We start from the raw sequence: 19388 nt of genomic DNA on the forward strand, positions 1-19388 counted from the left end.
ACATGAAGTAAATGAGCAAGAAAATTGAATTAAAAACAAGTAAGACAGGATTATGATAGAAACACCTCATACGGTGTTTAAAGGAAAGCAATTTTAGATTTTCACTGGGAAATCAATACTAGATTGAAGCTTGGATTCTTGGTTGATTTAGTACTTAAAGTTTTAATTTAAAGATGAATTTTGAAGCAACTTAATGGTTGTAAAATATCTAAGTTTAATTAGAGAGCTTTCAATAGTGTTTGTGACATCTTCTGTGCTTTCCCTCTTCTGTGTGATTTTCTAAATCATATACTTTTGTGAATGTGTTCCTATGTGAAAATGCTGTCATCTGAGTGGTAAAAGTGTTTTAGACAGATATTTAAATAAATGCTTCTAATGTTTCAGTACTTATGAACAATAAATTGTAACTTGAAAAGTAAAATGGGTTCTGCATTGACTTCAGATAGGCTTTTAGTTTTTATTTCTATGAGAAACAGCCTCAAGAATATCAATTAATTTAATACATAATTCTCTTTATTTGTAGAGCCATCAGTGGAATAGAATAGAATTTGGTGCATCATTTTAATATAACTAAATAACTTAGACCGTATTGTCAAAAATGGGATGGAAACTCCAAAAAGTGTCAGAAATCATTCTTCATTATTTCAGACCATTCAAATATAGTGTCTTTTAACAGATTTTTTTTAAGAAATCCAACTTTTATCAACAGTATAACTTAATATACTATTGCAATATTGATGCTAATACAGTACTCCTGCTGATTTTAAACTTAGAACAGAATTTTGCATGCAAGTCTACCTCTAAAACATCATTAATCATGATCATTAATCATTAAGAAAAGCTTGTACTGTTCAACTGTTGTTGCAGCTACTAGTTAACATGTATAAGTGCATTTATATATGCAGTACAATGCTAGAAATGTGACTCAGTCTGTAATTTAAAGTTGCAACTGTTGAGATGTATAGAAGACAGCCAAGGTGCCAGATACATACTAATTTTCTCAGAGAAACAAAGGATATTATTGGGGGAATCTAATAGCTTTATTTCACTCATAGTATCTTTTCCATTTTGCTCTTTGTGCAAAGATTCAATAACAGAATCTACATGAGAATCTTTTATGATGGTTGATATATGATTTCAAGCAACCATTAAATAAAATGTGATAGTAGTGACCATCATGTATCATTTTAAAGAATACTTTGAGTATTTGTCTTTCAAATTTAAAAAAATACTTTGAAAATAGAAAATATGTATAAGCAAGTTGTGAACTTTTTATACAGATCTCAGAATAACGTAACAAAGGTTATCATGCATGAAAGTTGTTATAAAAACAAATAATCTTTGATTCCATTCTGCAAACACAGTCCAGTCCAAGGGCAACTGAGAAGACTAGGAAGATTTCCAAAGCCAACTTTGGGTCATGTCCCACATTATGAATTTTAATCCTAGATAGTTTTAATAATGAACCACTAATGTCAATAAAACTGGCTTAATTTAGATGTGTAACTGCAAAAATAAATGAGAAAAAAATTGTAGGGAAAGAAAGATTATTTGAAGAACTGTGTTTATTTAATACTGACAGTATAAGGAATTAGGGTAGTTAAATCATCTATGAAATATCACCTACAAATCTAAAAAGCCTAAAGGAAATATTTTGGTATGTAGCTCAATAATGCTAAATACACATGCTCTGTTTTAGCGTATATTACATAAGAAAAGTGCAAGTAGTCTGATCTCAGAAACTTCTTGGTTTAACCAATGAAAACTAAAATGTATAAATAAATAAAAGTTTAAATAAAATGTTGCTGTTTTATATTTGAAAATTCTTAGTGTCCTTTTACCATGGAATTTTGAGGTGGATAAGTACAGAAAGGGAAATTCTCTAGGACATCCAAAGACTACTTTTTAAACAGCATCAAAATATACAAAGCACATTATTAGACTGATCCAAAAAAAACCCACAACCTTTGAGAAAACACTTCTGTGGAAGCTGTGAAAAACACATTTCATAGTCTACAATTTGATGCTTCTAGATATTTTGTGGCAAAATATTCTTAGGTAAAATATGGTGGCTTTGACATAGATCCAAAGTGTTTTGCAGCCCTCTATTTATTTATTTCTCTGACTCTTTCTCTTATTGTCTGTGTTAAACAAATTTGTATATACATGCATTTGTATGAAAACTGGAAACAAATTGAGGCTGTTACTCTGAACAACTTGCTTCTGCCTTCTTTCCTAGGAAGTGTGTAGAGAGCTCTGGTGCCTCAGCAAAAGTAACCGCTGTGTCACCAACAGCATTCCAGCAGCTGAAGGTACCCTTTGCCAAACAGGGAGCATAGAGAAGGGGGTGAGTACAAATAATTTATTGTTTCAACACTGCACAGAGAAATAAAGAACTAGAAAACATAGGTCCTTATGAGTCCTTGTGAGAGTGCAAAAAAAAAAGGTATTAGTTTAGAATACATTCACATCCTAATAGGAGTCTGACAGAATTTATTTAATGATTACTTCATATATCTAATTAATAAACAAATTGTCTTGAGTGTAAAATTCTAAGCCTGGCTCAGAAAAAAAAAAAAACAACATTTTTTTCATGAGTAATTTCTTTAAAAATTTTATTACTTTCATCTTTGTTAAATTTTATAGCACTCTCCTAAAAAGGACTGTTGTAACTCTCTAGATCTGCAGTGGGCTTTTGAAAAAGGTCTGATGTCTGTTATTGTATTAGAAGATAAAAGAATCTTTATTCCTTCAGATTTAAGCAGAATCATATATGCATATAAAAAAAAACTCCATAATAAAATTATTTCTTAAAAGGCCATATTTCTCAGTGACCATTCTGTTTTGTCTTTTAGCCTTAAAGGACTTTGATATGCAGTCTGAGATCTAGCTACAGAATGTCAATATTGAATAAACTTGCTCTTTTTTTATGTATATATAAAAAAATATATATATTATATATATATAAAAATATTTATATAAAAATAAAAATATTTATATATATATAAAGATGTATGAATTGCTATTTTTAAAAGGTTGATTGTATCTCAGTAGATTAGGAAGTCGATCTGAAAATGATTTCCATGCTAAGAAAACTAAAAAGACTAAAACTAAAAGAGTAGAATATATGCAGATCAAGGAAATTCCTGTGTCCATTTGTAAAGATAGTGTGAATCCTTTTATGAAGATTTGTTCAAACTGGCAAGATGACAAGAACTCACTATATAAAACAATTTCCAGTAATTCTTTTGAGAATTACTAGATCTGTCCTTAAGATTTACTGCTCCAGTCTATTTTTTTCCCCACCTCCCCACCCCCAACAATGACTACTGTCATCTATTCTGTGTTCTGACTCTTGCAATTCTAGCTGGGCTAGTTTCAACAGAGATTACACTGCATTTTGACTTGCAATCTGATGTTTAAATAAAGAGAATGAAAGCTTTTGGGCAGCTGTCAGAGTTTATTAATCCTTGCTGACGGCTTCATTCAGGGCCCTTGACCTAGTGCCATTCTGATGGCTTTTCCATGCTGAGTTTGGAAATATTGGTAAACCATGTTAAATAAATTTGCTGAAGGGGTCATTTAAAAAATGTCGTGCTTTTAGTTAGCCAATAAAAATAGAGACCTGCGCATTTTACCAAAACTGTTACCTTTTATTACAGTAATAGAAAATGCTAGGAGCCTTATTCTTAAATCAACAGTCTAGGTTTATTTTGGAATCACTGCTCGTTGTCAATGACAAGCAGCAATTTACTTCAGTTTATATTTTTTAAAGCATGAGACTACAATGAAAATTCAAGATGCTTTAAGACATTGTTGCTGTGTCCAGTTTCCAGAGACTTTAATCACTTTGCTGTATACAAAACACCTCTTCCAATCATGGGTGTCTTTATCATTAGATACTACATAAACTCACCATGCCTTTAAACAGCAGAGAATGGTATCTTTAAATTGTGTCTTCATAGGTTGTTGTAAATTAATAGTTTCTGATAGAAAAAAAAAAAAAAAACTCAAAACATAAAACAAAAGTTCTTTCCAAATATGTAGTTCTCTTCACCACATACTAAAGAGAAAATAATAGCTTACAATTCTATAACAATTTATTATTACAATAATAATAACATTTATATTGCAGTCACGCCTATAAACCACAACCAAATTAGGGCCTATTTTGCTGGGCTTTGTCCAAATATATAATAAATGGAGCATTCCCTGTCCAAAAGTCTAACAAGATCCTAGAGTACTTTATCATATTTGTAGGATCTGTGCCTGCTTTAGTTACACTGATATAAATTTTGTGTAACCATTAACTCAGATTTGAGCAAAATTTGATGCAATAATATCTTACAGGCAGAGTTAATAGGATTTCCATAATTAAAATTACCTAACACTTTATTCTAAGACCTTCTGTTCAATTGCTTATATAAATCTGTAAAACTTTACCTCTTTGGGTTGAAATTTTCCATAGTAGATGTCTGACTAAGCCTGAAAGTTTTCAGAATGTTTTCCATAAAAAGCTGTTCAACTGTTTCTACATGTAAGGAAGAAGAATAGTGTGTTGTTTTGCTACTGACAGAACCTGTAGATCTGTCGCGTTTTCAAGTTTTAATACCTTCATGCTTTGATGAAAGGGTTTATGTATTAGCTGAGGTCAGAAAGGTTCCCTTTTTTTTCCTGTTCCTATAATAATCAGTTCAAAAACAGATGTGTCTCCTCATACACCCTCAGAGATGAATTGTGAAAGTGAACTAGCTGGTACGTTTAAAAAGAGACTACTCAGGAGATGTTGCACATAAGTAAAACAAGAAGAGGAAACTGATAGAAATTTGTGTTTTTGTCTTTAAACTTCAAGTAATAAAAAAATAATCTTTTATAGCATCATCAGCCAATATGTGTGCCAGGGCTATAAACAAGTGGCAAATGTGCAAAAAAGTGAAAACACAGCATGCTGAAAGAAAAATTTATAAAGCTGGATTATCTGGTGGTTAAAATTCAAGTTATTTTTGGACATCAAATTTCCTAGCAAAATAAAAACTGATCGAAAACCCATATCATTATAAATCTCTTAACTTGGTTACAGACTGCTCCCATTATTTACAGAGGTAAAACTCTGTGCACATTTTATGTGATGATATTTTAATGCACTACCCCTGTCTTTTAAATTGAATTAATTGAGAGTTACTTCTTGATGAGAGAAAAGAACAATGTTTCAGTTCTCAAACTTTCACGAAGAGTTGTTCTTTTCAAAATAGATGAGATCTTCTCTTTTTCTCAGGTACTGGTTACCTAGTATTCCCTACCTCATTCCTGACAGCAGATGAGGTTGCTATTATTCACGGAGGAAACATATTTCCTTTGTCTCTGTATAAATAATGAAAGTTTGGCCATTTTGAATTACTCTGGAAGAGATTGTATGCATCACTAGCCTCTGCTGAAAGATTAACTTTCAGTTAAAAAATACCAGCCAACATGAGCAGTAAGTCATCAGAATTAATTTCAGTGGAGGAGAAAAAATCAGCATTGAAGGAGGGCATATGGGAAATATAAGAAATAAATGTTTGGATGGTAGAGGAAGTTGCAAGGATTTTATTCTGCTTTGGAAAATAAAACTAATAAAATACACCCGACATTCACATTCACAATGAGATAGAGGTGGGATTATTTGCATGTTTGATTTGCATGTGTGGTATTTTGGGGTTTAACTTTGAACTCTTAGTTGTTTCCTTTCCAAGTTTATAAACTTGAGTTATCACATGCTGATAATATTTCTATAGTGTACTTCTAATCCAAATTATTAGCATTTTTTTCTCTAAGCAACATTTTAATTTTTAGCTTGTGACTCTAGCGCTAGATAACTGTAATCCTGTGGCCTCCTTAATAAAGCACTATAAAGGGATTATTGTCCTGAGTGAATGTAATCATTGCCACTTTATAATAATTATTTGATATCACTGTAATGAAGAAAAAAAAAGGTAAATTTCATGTCTCCTAGTTCGTATACATATGATTTTCCCCATTGTCACTGAACCATTAGAGGCATTGCAAAACACTGCCATATATGGGTATATTTACACATGTGGATCTAACTAGCTGAAAATACATGAGTTTACTTTATGGACTGCATTATGTGCTGTACAGACATTCCGTAATAGTCTAGATTTAAGAGACACTCCATACGAGGGTTACGTTCCCCTAACAGGTACTCGTTTATTGGCATAAACCTTAGAGTTGGAAATTTATTGCAAATGCAAGAAAGATGAGTGGTCATTTCCTGAGTAAAATTCCATGAAACATTGTGTCCATGATGGGTTTATTGATTTGTTTTGCTTTTTTTCTTTAAGAAAAGCAATGCATTTTGAACTTGAAATTTAAATTTTCTGCTTCATATGTGTTTTGTAGGCACACATTAACCCTCTTTTTTATTTCTCTGTTAGAGGATGAGATATTAGAAACAGAAATGTGCTGGGTTGCAATAGCTGTCCTTTAAAACAGTTTCAGGAATAACATGTACAGAGAAACAAGAATCATTGGGGATAAAAATGTTTTGAGAGAAGAAACCATGATGAATGTGACTAGAAAAATCAAGAAATCCATGACTAGCACGGTGTAATCATTGGTCATGTCAAACGGCTATTATTTTTTTTTCAAAATAATAACTGAAGGTTAAATTCACTGTTCACTTGCTTTCGTAAAAATCTGGAGTAATTCAGGACATTCATTACCTCTTCAGATCAGAACTCATCCCATACACACTGTTGGGACTGAGGCTTTAGGTGAGCCTTAGGACTCAGGAAAGAAAAGGCCTGTCTCTCCTATACCAACTAGTATAAACCCCAGGCTGAGTCTACCAGTGTTTATGGGCTGGACATATCAAATTCACTGATACCAGGATGGACATAACCAATAAAACTAGTCTGTATTTTCACTGACATAAAAGATGCCAGAATGTGGTTGAGACTATGGACTTCATTAATACATCTGAGAGATTTAAAAAAGATTTAGACTTAAGATTCTGACTTAGAGCATGAAAACTTATTATAGCGCTCACTCATGTTAAGCAGCTATATTTTGTAGATTTGAATGTCTGGTGTAGGTAACAGCATTGCAAAGGTGCGGCTACTGCATGAAGACACATACTGTGCCCCTGAACAAATGGCCAGTCACTGTATGAAATGATTTTCTGTACTGTCTGACACCTCGCTTCTGCTTTTATTATGTCTGTAGTGTTAGTATAGACAAAGTACAGCTACAAATTCATCTTCCATTGGAGCCACTTCCAGATTTTCTTTTTAAAATGCAAGAAAATTACTTTCTTAAAAATACTGGAGTGGGGAATTTTTGATTTTGTGTAACAAAGCTTCTGTATGATTCATGACTGGAGGGTATTTTATTAAGGTAATCTTTAATTAAGGTGTGTAAAAGAATACAATTACTTTGCAGTTTTCTTAATGTGTAGCGTTAACAAGGATGCATGGAGAACAAAGAAAATCTCTCTTTTAAGCTCACTTGAACTTCTGGTGTATATTAGCGATTTATACTGCTGGATTTAGTGAAGACAAATAACAAATCACACACGGCCTCACCAATGTCTAAACATGGCTAGAAAAAGTGAAATCCTTGTCTTGTTATCTCTTGGTCAATGCTTGACCCGTATATTTTTGTGTCCTGATAACTCTATCAGCCTGGAAGCTAATTTTGTGGGCTTTCTTTCTCTGAAATCTTTCAGTGGTGTTACCAGGGGGAGTGTGTACCTTTTGGCACTTGGCCTCAGAGCAAGGATGGCGACTGGGGTCCGTGGTCAATATGGGGAGAGTGCAGCAGGACCTGCGGGGGAGGAGTCTCCTCGTCTATAAGACACTGTGACAGTCCAGCGTAAGTAGCTAAAGTAAGCCAGAGCCAACAAAAAGACACACTTGGAATTTGTTCAGAACTGTGGTTTCACATGTTATCTGTAAAAATGTTTTGCTAGCGTGCCAACATTTGTCTTCAATATAGCAGACAGAAACAGCTACACAAGAGGAGCTCACTAGATATGCATTTTTTACTGTAACTATTATGCATGTACTGTAAAGACAGCTAGATTTTTGTTTAGTAGTAACCAGACAAGTTTTCTTTCTGAAGCTTATCGTTCATGCAAAATATACTTAAATTATGCCTTATTTCTTACTACTTAAAATGCCTACTATTTCTTACTACTTAAAATATGCTTTGCCTATGATGTTTGTTTAGGATGTAACTATTGCCAGTTATTATAGGAAAACTACAAGGAATATTTGAAAGATATACATACAGCTTTTTACATATAAAATGCAAGTAATAATATTTGTGTGCATACAATACATTTATGCCCTATCACATCCAACGCTTAGTTGTGACTTCCCACTGACAATTCAGCTACTTTTCTCTCTGCCACTACTACCTCTTGGTCCATCTGCTCTCAAGTGGGGCCAGCTTCTCCACTACAACTTGGTCTGTTTTGTGTATCCGTACTGGTCCTGTCACCTCTGTCTGCTTCCCAATGTCCTGAACAGTGTTCCAGAGAAGGTCTCTCAGGTAAGTACTCTCTGTCATTAACACTTTTCAGATTAGGAAGGCATATTTATTTCCTTTCTGTCCTTTGCTGAATGAATAACTGCTTTTTTTTTTTTTTCTTTCCTTTTTCTGTTGCTGCTTGCCCTGTGCAGGTTACCTCATCACAGCTATAGGTATTTGCACAGGATATTGCCCGTTATTAATTTCAAAAACTACTTTCCTCCAGAACATCAGGCTTTTTTTTCTTTTTTCTTTCCTCATAATCATTCTGCAACTTCTGTCACTCCTTCCTTACCTTTTTCTCGCTCTGTGCTGACTAGTATTCTCTGTACATTGAGGATCTTTGTTGCTTTGAGCCCTGTTTTCTAAAGCAGGCTTAGAAAACTCCACTCTGATGTACAGACATTGTTGAAGGTGGTCTGTGTATCTACTAGCATTTAGCAATAACTACCAATCCACTCTGGCAAATATCACTAATTACTGAATGCATTCAAAACCAAAAATTATCGATATGCACAATTTTTTTTTCACACTGATAGAAGGAGCACAAATATTGGTAAAGTCTGTTTGAAGTGTCAATAACTTCCTAGGATTTCTAACTGTTCCTGTCTCTCTGTACAACAATGGTTATGTCAAAAGATAATTGGATGTTTTACAGTGCAGCAAGCAAACACAATATTTTTTAAGTCTCTGTAAGGAAAATATTCCCCTCAATTTATTAATTAATATGAGTATTTTAGGTTAATGTTGCCTGGCTTAATATCTGTAATATGCAAAATAATTCTGATTTTCATTTTGGCCAATTATACATTCTTTAATCCTTAATCTTTAACTGTAAAGCAAAACAACAAATATTCTTCCTTCCTACTTTCATGTTATGATCAAAGAACTGATATAGGTTTAGTCTTCTATTTATGTCAATGATAATTCATTATTTGACCTTTTTGGAAGGAAGATCAAAACCTGCTTAGTTTGGAGTTGCTTGAGATTTAATAATGCATAACTTAAATCAGAATCATATTCTTGAACTAGAAAATGCAGTCTTTGCTACTGACTCCAGCAATTTAGCAGGCAGTGCTTCTGCATTTTGCTGTATTTTTAAGTCTTATATGAGAAGATTAAAAAATAAACACAAAACAGTTTGTTTACACATGTTTCATTCTAATTTAATAGAGTGAGAAAGCAATAAAGTATAAAAAAATTATAAAGAACAAAGATGTTAAAGTATTCACTTCTGCGTCTGTTCTAATGCAAGTCAATTCTCAAATAGTCATTTAATAAAATGTATGAAAATCTCTCCTTGAAATATTCTGTGGAAGTTTTGTACACTTACTGTACAAGTGTCCGTATTTATTTTTATTTATATGTTATGTAATATATGTATCTTGCAAACTTGCCTAAACACATGTAATGAACTTGTGTTTTTATTAATACAACACATAAAACATGTTTTTGCAGGCCTTCAGGAGGAGGAAAATATTGTCTTGGAGAAAGGAAACGATACCGCTCCTGTAATACTGATGTAAGTAAATTTTGTTTCACTCTCCAAGTATAATTAACTTTTCTGTTTTTCTTTTTGCTATCAATGGATGCATTCCAGTAAGAAAAAAGATTGATGAAAACTGTTAATTTTGCATTTTATTGGCAAATCGTCCTGCTGGAGACCTCTGTCCTCCAGGTTTCCTACAGGTCTACTGAATGTCAGGGTCCATGTCTCAATATTATGCACAACTGCAGGCTTCACATTAAGGCCTAGAATGAGTTCGACTTTGCCATCCATTTCATATGAGTTCCCATGCCTGATTGAACCAAAGGTCTGTCTAGCCTAGTGTCTTGTGCCCTAACCGTGGTGTTTAGGGAAAGATTATAAAAATTGTGTGAGCTGAGGCATGATTTTCCAAAGGGTAATCTTAAAAGCTTCCAGAAACTAAGTGTTTATCTTGAATGTGGCATTGCATCCGTACCATCCTTCCATCTGTGTCATTGTATCTGGACTGGCAGTCCCTCTTACACGTTTTTTGTTACACAGTCGTCATAAGTATTCTATGAAATGTACTATTTAGTGTGATTTAAACCTCCTGCTTTGCCATCAGGTGCCCACTGGTTCTTGTTATCAAAATGGTTGTGCGTTTAGTTTCACCTTAGAGCCATGTCCAATGAGTTACTACTGAGTGGAGCAGTGTAGACAGCCACGTACACAAAATCAAATTACAAACCAATATTATAAATTGAAAAAAGTTAAAAATTACCCTAGATAAAAGTATTGAGCAATATACTACGTTTTCAAGTCAGCATAGCATTAACATTTTTTTTATGTTCAGATTTGTGTATATTTATTTCTAAAAACAAGAAAGTTCAAGGGGAGAAAATGATACTGAGAAAGAGCATTAATTGAAAAGGACAACTAGAAATCTGTATGTTACACTTTGCCTGATATCCTTCCAAGAGAGAGTTGATGTAAACAATTGCGTTGTGTCTCAGCTCTTCTGATACAGTTCTGAAATTATTTCTTAAACAACTCTGGTTCAAGAAACCAGAATATTAACTACTAAAGATAGTTCTGAACTACTGTTTAGGGAATTATTTGTCATCTTACATAGCTGATTGTTCCTATCTAAGTGTGTTAGTTTTGTCTTTATTGAACTCCGTCCACTGGTTTGTTTCAAAACATTGCTTCAGTGTGTCAGAAACCTTAATAATTATGTCCTGATATTCCAAAGCACTTGCTTCCTACCTATACTCAGATTTCAGTCAATAATTTAAATAAGAAACTGGAAAAGAAATTTGCATTTCATTTCAAAACAAGCAGGCTGACTCAAGCCAGACAGTTTGGAAATGCCATTGTTATGGTTTTACTGTGAATCTTTTTTTTTTTTTTTTGACATACCTTTTGCGTATGCCTTTTCAGTGCATAAACATATTATGACTGACAAGTTTAAATTTACTGTCTTAATGGTTATAATGATTATAGTCCATTTCTTTTATAATACTTCTTAGGGCTCTAAATAAATAAGAATTGCTGAGGCTAGTCGATTTTATTTTAAAAATTATGATGGTCTTTATTGCTTGACTTTTTTAATGGAATGGTATGTTTGATTAATGTAAGCATTAGGAGCATGCAGATCTGTCATCGTTTTTGAGAAATGTGTTGTTTGTACATCTCTCCTGTTGAGGTTTTTTCTGCAGTGTCAACATTCATTGTCCATCTGTAATTTTAAAAGTAGCACTCCCTAATGCTCCTACTATTCATAAACAAAAGTGCCTTCATCTTGACTTCATTTTTCTTTCAGAGATGAGTTAGTTCTGTTGCCCTTTCTTATAACCATTTTCATTCTTTGGAGGCAATGCACACACTCCTACGAGGCATATTTCTCATCAAAGACTTTCAAAGCCATATATGCCTTCTTAATTCAAAAGGCATCTGCTAATGGAAACACTGAGATCAGCAGAAAAGAACATTAGCTAATTTGTTCTGGAAACAAAGGGTAATAGAAAGAATACAATCATCAGAAACTTATTTTCTAATTCCAGCCTCTCTGGCTATTAAAATAATGTACCTATTTTTGTAAGCAAAGTTCCTCTGTTTAAAAAAAAAAATTGCTTATGGAATTTCAAAATAACAACTTAAAATCACTTATTATCTACTTAAAATATCTATAAAATCTGAAGCTTAATCTGATATGCATCTAAAACAGTTAAGAGTCTCCTAACTTTTTTTAATAGTGAGAAAGGTTTTTTGAATGCTTTGTACATATGAAAGTATGTACATAAACATACCTTCATGAGATTCCTTTTTTTGTGCCTTTTCACAGACTTGTGAATGTGCCTTTTACATTCACAGACATTTTTCATTGCTTTCAGAATTCTTAACATTTTCAAAAGCCTCTTTTTTTTTTTTTTTTTTTTTTGGGGGGGAGTGGGAGGAAATTTGAGGAGCTACCTGTTGGAACAGAAGCTGAATCTCAACTACTGCCCTTCTATCTGTGTTTCTCATTCTCTGTGATGTACAGGATAGTCCTTTGTTGATGAGAAATCTCATGACTTCAATTACTGGAGTCTGCCTGCCTGGAAGCTCTGAGATGCACAAATATTGGGGAGATCAGATACTTAGTGTTATGTCAACACTGATTCAATGACTTATTAATACTCTGTTTTTGCTTCAGGCTTAATGATTGTGAAACTCTTTCTAAATTCAGTGCTTTTCCACTCAAAGTTAGAATTGTTGCATCGTATTCTACTCAAGACCTTCTTTGGATCAGGTTATAAACTTCTATATATTTGATGGGATCCTACTTCATATTTTGCAGTCTCCTAGCATAGTTTGGAAAGTTATTTCACCGGAATTAAACATATGCATACCATACCCCTGCAAAAATAGGATATAATTTATCCAATGAAGATAAGCAATTGTTGCCTCTTTGTGGAAGGAGTACACGGGGAGTACTCAAGAGCTTGTGTTTTATAGATGCGTGTTGTAGCTTGCCTTACAGTAGGCTATTTGTATTTTTATACCTGTTTGTTTTGAATACTTTTCTCAAGTTACTTCCTCTACACACTAGTGAGGTACTTAAAAAGGTAGGAAAGGAAAATACAAAGCAGAAAAAGGTTTTGTAAGTGTAGTCTGCACTTGCACAGACTTCACTTGCAATAGTTCAGAGTGAGTGAATTAGTGATTCAGAAGAAGAGCAAAATCCTGAGATGTTGCTAGCTCTTGTGAGTACTTCCTTTGAGGAATGGCCACTAAAATTGAAATATTTATTTTTACCAAAATGGTGAAATCTGCCTGCGGATTAACAGACTTGGAGTGTTAGCCAAAAGCTGTGGCCTCATTAGTGTATGAAACCAATTTAATTGTACTCACAACATAGGAAACAAAGATTTCATCTGCAGAATTACAAAAAGAAAATGGAGCGAGGGGGCAGAAATTGAGGAAGCAGGAATACTGCCACACCACTATTCATGGTACTTTCTCTAACTGTTTATTGAGTTCTCTGCCACAATTACAGAATTTCTACATATTCAGACCTGTAACTGTTATTAAGATATTTAAATTATGTTAGTCACTTCAGTCTGTAGCTAAGTTATCCCTGGAAATGACAGTACCATCATTAATTCGTGATCTACTGATGCAAATCAGAGCTAAAAACTGTTTTCAGAGTAGACACCTCAGTGTAGGTAAAACTAGTTTCTCTACAGCCACAAAAAAGTTTGTGCAAGAAGATTTTCAGCATCAAAGTGACATTTGATATCTGCATCTGAAGGATCAGATCACAAGACTTTTTAAACAATGTAGTAGCGATCCATCCTTAATGAAAAGAAGTAATGATCCTTCTTTACTTTTTTTTTTGTATTTTATTGTGTTGTCCTACTGTAAATACTTCAGAAAAGGCTTTGGTGATTTTTGAAGGGTGTGCTGGTAGTTTAATTACCTTTTAATGGTAGCTTCATGCAGTTAAAATATCAGCCTTGTGAGACAGTGTCTAAGCATTTGGGATTGAAGAATGGGATCTAGTGACCAATATTCGATGTAGACTGAAGCTTTGACAGGTCAGGATTGATCTTTCTCCTGCTTGGAGAAGATGATGCAGAAAGGTGAATCTAATTGATGATACCAATGTTAAAAGGCAAGTTTATGAAAGTTTATTTTGCTTTTTCAAAAACTATTAGAAAAAAATGTAAATTACAAGACTGTCCAGCATCCAGTGATGTTCAGTGTTTTGGTTTATAGTACACCACTTTTAAATCTGGAGAAAATTTCTGTTATTTTTGAATCATAGTGCAATGGGCTGGGTATAATAGGAGCTTGATTAATGCATGCTGAGAGTTATAATTATTATGTTAATATTTGCATTGTGCAGTAAAATTTTACTCTGAATGTTTATATGGGCCCTTCACTTGAATTCCTGAACAGCACTAACTGGTTAGGTATATAGGAAGACTGCGCTATAAATGGACTCCTCTGTTGCTCATAAAATAGTAATATTTATTAACAACTGTAATTTGTGTCAAACAAGTTTTCTCTCTTTGAGTCTAAAAATGATTTTAATCTGTATTTCAAATAATTAGTCTGATGAAACTTGCACTTACAAGAGCTCATTAAACATTGATTGCATTGTTTAATATGCTGTTTGAATAATGTGAATGTTCAAGGTTAGTTATTGTTACTACTTCCAAACTAAACCTACAGATCAAAAATGAGGAAAAAAGGCAGAGAATTCAGTTTCTTCTGTAATTCTCTTCTGAGATGCATTTCATCTGTATCTACCTTTATTCCAAATAAGGAAGCTAACGTCTAAATTTGTAACTGGTAATAAAAAGTAGTGAAAATTTAAATGACAACAGTTTTGATTACCTTTAGAGACCACCAATAATCAGCACCAAATATTACATATGGTCTCATTCTCTGCCTTAAACAAATGTTTTTTTCCAAACAAAGGTGATAGTAGGCAGCAGCTCTCTAAGAAAATGTTTACATTTTGATTATGTCTTTAAAAGATCTCAGTTTAGCTGTAACAGCTGAGCCTGGAGCTCTTGACAAAATGATTTTTGTGTTTTAATTTTTCAGCTGTTTTTTTAAGTGTTTTTGTAAGGAGATATATAATGGATTGATTACGAAGCATACCTTGAAACCATTTTGACTGCTGAGTTGCATGGAAATGGTTGTAACACTGAACTTTGTTTAAATGACTAAATGACTTTAGTTATTTCATGCCTGAGGAAGATTTCAAAATGGCCACTTCAACCTGAGCACTGGTTTAATGGGAATAAAGCAAGTGTCAGAATCAGAGCCAGGAAACAAAGCAGGGAAACAAAAACAAAGCAGAGAATTGCTATACTAGTCTCTTGTGCTGGTTTATTACAAGAAATTAATCTTTTATTGTTATGATTTTAGCCATGTCCTTCAGGGGCCCGTGATTTTCGAGAAAAACAATGTGCAGACTTTGATAATATGCCTTTCCGGGGAAAGTACTATAACTGGAAACCCTACACTGGAGGTAATGTGTAGCTTTGCAATTATACTAACATACTTGGTCTTTGAAGTCATATAAATATTGTCTAGAAAGTAACATCTGACAATGAAAGTTTTAATTAGTGTACTGTGAGCCAAGTTTGCTAACCTTGCACTTTTATCCGTAGTTGAAAATGTTAGAGAAGAACCATCTTGATATTTGGGTAAGATTTTGTTTCACTGTCAAAGGGAGTGGTCCTTGTTTTGGGGTTTTTCTTTAAAATATGGAACCCTTTTCAATCCACAGTCACAATAGAGCTAGGGATTTCATATGTGATCTGTAGGTGCCTTTGATGATACAGTCATGAGTTTGATATAAAAATCATTTTGAAGTTCTTATCTAAGGTAAAAGTGTGAGAAAAAGGAGAAATAGCAGTTATAGACGGATAGATTTATCAAAGTCTAAAAAGATTACTTCAACTATTGAGGCATAAATCATTGCAATGTGCAGAAAAGGATATTTTGAAGCAGGGGAGCAGCATTTTTCTTTTTCTTTGGGACACTTTAAGCAAGTTTAATGGAGTTTATGTCATCTTTTAGAGTTCAGAAGTTACCCTTTAATTATGTTGTCTTTTTATGTTCTAAACTCTGCATGAATAACTCCATGGCCTGCTTTGAATTTTTATATTTAATTGAATGACTTTTTTTTTTTTTTTTTTTGGTCGATTAAGTCCCGAAAGGACTGTTGTGATCATCTGGCATAACTTGTAGTATGAATTTACAGAACTAGATTTCTACTGAATTATAATCTGACTGTAATTTTTGAAGATTAAACTAACATATTATTAGGACTACTTTCTTTTACTTTTTGCATTTTTCTAGTGATGAAGTGATGTCTTTATGATTTAAAATTGTTCAATAATCATTAGGGTTGTATTAACATAATGGAATCATTATGGAGCCACCCAACCCTGCCATATCTTACTATGAGCTGAAATAATGTTTTTTGCAAGAAAGAAGAGTCAAGTAGAGAAATCAATAAGGGGAAATAAAATAAAGTGTATGCATTATATGTGTCAGGTATGAGATAAGATTATAAATTTCAGATCTGATTATGTATCTATTTTTTAATTATTGACTTTTCAAGAATTCTCTTTTTTTTTTTTCCCATTGCTTTCATTGTCTAGGTGGGGTTAAACCGTGTGCATTAAACTGCTTGGCTGAAGGTTATAATTTTTACACTGAACGTGCTCCTGCAGTAATAGATGGGACTCAGTGCAATGCTGATTCACTGGATATCTGTATAAACGGAGAATGCAAGGTTACATATGTTTTGTAAAATATTTATTAGTTTCTGTTTGGTATTTTTGTCATTCCTCCTACATTTTATACTCCTACTATTTTTGTACTCACTTGTTACCTGCATGAGACAAGCTTGTGTAAAAGTCAAGTTATTAATGAAATGGTAAAACTGAGAGAAAAAAAAAAAAGGTATTTGCATAGTTGAGACAAATCATTTGAATTTCAGCAGCTTCTTTTAAATATTAAAGCAATTTTATCTAGAATTCTGCTTTTTGTCTTCCGTGTTTTAAATTGCTTCCTGGTCCTTGTTGAAGAAAAACTGGAAAAGGCAACAGGAGACAAGCAGATTCCGTGTGTGCTTCCAAAGCCTGTTACATAGTTCCAATTACAACTGCGTTCTGGTTGGAAGATGGTATATGTGAACACTTTACCCATTTCTAACTAGTTCATTCTGTTGCAAACAATTCTGTTTGTAACATAATTAAAAGAGAAAGTCAAAAGTAGTGCCATTGATGCTGATTATTTGATTTCACCAAAATCACTAGCTTACCTGAAGGTGTGTGCACAACCCTGTGCTTGTGTACTTTGCTAAACTGAGGGTTGAGGATTTATGGTTACTGAATAACATGCAATGAGATCAAAAGTGTTATTAGGAAAATAACAAGGTGTAGGAACTCAATTGTGGAATTCTGATGTTCTTTATACTTAAGAAAAATCAGTATAATATTTGTTCTCACTTGTTCTCAGCATGTAGGTTGTGATAATATTTTGGGGTCTGATGCAAAGGAAGATAGATGTCGTGTTTGTGGAGGAGATGGGAGTACGTGTGAAGCCATTGAAGGTTTCTTCAATGATTCATTGCCCAGAGGAGGTATGCGTGTATACATTCACTCTGTTGTGCAGTGTATTTGATGTCTATTTTGCAAATACAGTGATCAGCTAATTTCCAGCATGGCTTTGCTGTTGATTCTTCATGCAGACATCGTAAAAGGAGTTGATTTAGAAGCTTTGACTTTCCTTAGAGTATTTGGGTTTTTTATTGTTGTTGGGTTTTTTTTGTTTGTTTTTTGTTCAGTGATGGTTTGTATTTATGTAAAGTAAAACAATACTTTTAATTATTTGATACTTAGTTGGACTTTTATATACTAAAAAAGAAGTGTGAAGTTCGTCTTTATTGATTAATTATGGTATGGGTTAAATGAAATCTAGTATGGGTTGGATGTAATCTAGTATTTAACAATATATTTCTATACAGACAGTCCATCAGTGGACCAGGTTGCCCAGAGAGGTAGGGAATTTGCTCTGAGTAACCTGGTGTGATCTCCTAGCTGGCCCTTTTATTCAGGAAGTTGGATTAAATGACATTTTGAGTTCCCTTCCAACCTGAATTATCTTGTGAACCTAAGATTAATTTGTTCATTAATTACATGTGATTCACTGTCTAAAATACTTCATTGCTGTTTCTAAAAAAATCCTGATTATGTATTAAATTCATGCTGTCACTTTCACTTTTGTGTCTGAAATTTAGAAAGTTTTCTTCTATATATCATCAAAGAGAATGTTCAGGTACATTTAATCTCATATGTCATTAATTTTCAATAGTAATTTATTGTTAGTTTAATGACTTAAATATTAATTTTCAATAGTAAATAATTTCTTGTTAGTTTAATGATTTAAATATTAGTTCTTGGTGTTTTTTAAACAATACATCATTATCTTACAGGCTATATGGAAGTGATTCAGATTCCGAGGGGTTCTGTGCACATTGAAGTAAAAGAAGTGGCAATGTCAAAGAACTACATTGGTAAGAGGATGGTTTACATAACTGCCTGTTACTAAGACAAAGTTTTTGAATTGATAATATGAAACGTATAGTTTTCTGGTCTGGCCAAACATAAAGAAGCACACACTGGAGAAGTATTGGAGGAAATGGTGATTGAAGTGGTGGTCAAACATATGCAAAAAGAGCAGCGGTTGTTTAGGACTTGTTTAGTATTCTCCTGAAGCAGAGCTATTGAAGTGCAGCATGTGAACCCTCCTTGCCAGGGTAGATGAGGTTAAACTTTGCTATTTAAAGTGCTGTAAATTGAGCTGAAGTGGATGAGGAACTTTCACATGATCTGCAGTCTTACTCTTAAGACCATCTTCCACGTGGCAAGTCTCTATCTAGGATTATACTGTTTTAAAACACTGTGTTATCCTTGGAGCACTCTTTCAACAACAGCCATACTTTTGTACTTAGATGTGCTTTTAAACTGTAATGTCTCTCCACCATACCACAGTTTAATTATAATTTAGTGCTCTCTACCATAGCATAGTTTAAGTATAATTAGTATTAATTTCACAGTTATTCTGTGTTGTAGGGACTTAATTTGCTTTTCCTTTTTGTAATACTAATATATACTAATTTGGCTCTACCAAACTGAAAATAGTATGTTTCTGTAATTTTTTCTACTCCGGTATATATAGTACTCAGATCATAGTAGTGTAAGAACACTCATTTTTCAGTCCAAAATATCTCAGAGCTGATCATTTGTACAGCAAACTAACAGCTGTGCATTCCCAAAAGTTGTTGTTTGTTTAGGCTGAACAGCAGTTCACTAGG

The 19388-nt window shown here is 33.4% G+C and overlaps 1 protein-coding gene across 1 annotated transcript in view; it reads left to right on the top strand.

The window, feature by feature from the left end:
* ADAMTS6 (ADAM metallopeptidase with thrombospondin type 1 motif 6) overlaps positions 1-19388 on the top strand; it is a 124216-nt gene that overhangs the window by 72132 nt on the left and 32696 nt on the right. The window contains exons 12-18 of the mRNA XM_026036989.1: positions 2240-2347; positions 7727-7872; positions 9991-10054; positions 15425-15527; positions 16669-16802; positions 17531-17654; positions 18507-18587. Coding sequence (XP_025892774.1) covers positions 2240-2347; positions 7727-7872; positions 9991-10054; positions 15425-15527; positions 16669-16802; positions 17531-17654; positions 18507-18587 — 760 coding nt within the window. The remainder of the gene's footprint in view (positions 1-2239; positions 2348-7726; positions 7873-9990; positions 10055-15424; positions 15528-16668; positions 16803-17530; positions 17655-18506; positions 18588-19388) is intronic.

Source organism: Nothoprocta perdicaria, unplaced genomic scaffold (assembly GCF_003342845.1).
Source record: "Nothoprocta perdicaria isolate Ctin4 unplaced genomic scaffold, notPer1 scaffold_1, whole genome shotgun sequence".
Taxonomy (NCBI): Eukaryota; Metazoa; Chordata; class Aves; order Tinamiformes; family Tinamidae; genus Nothoprocta; species Nothoprocta perdicaria.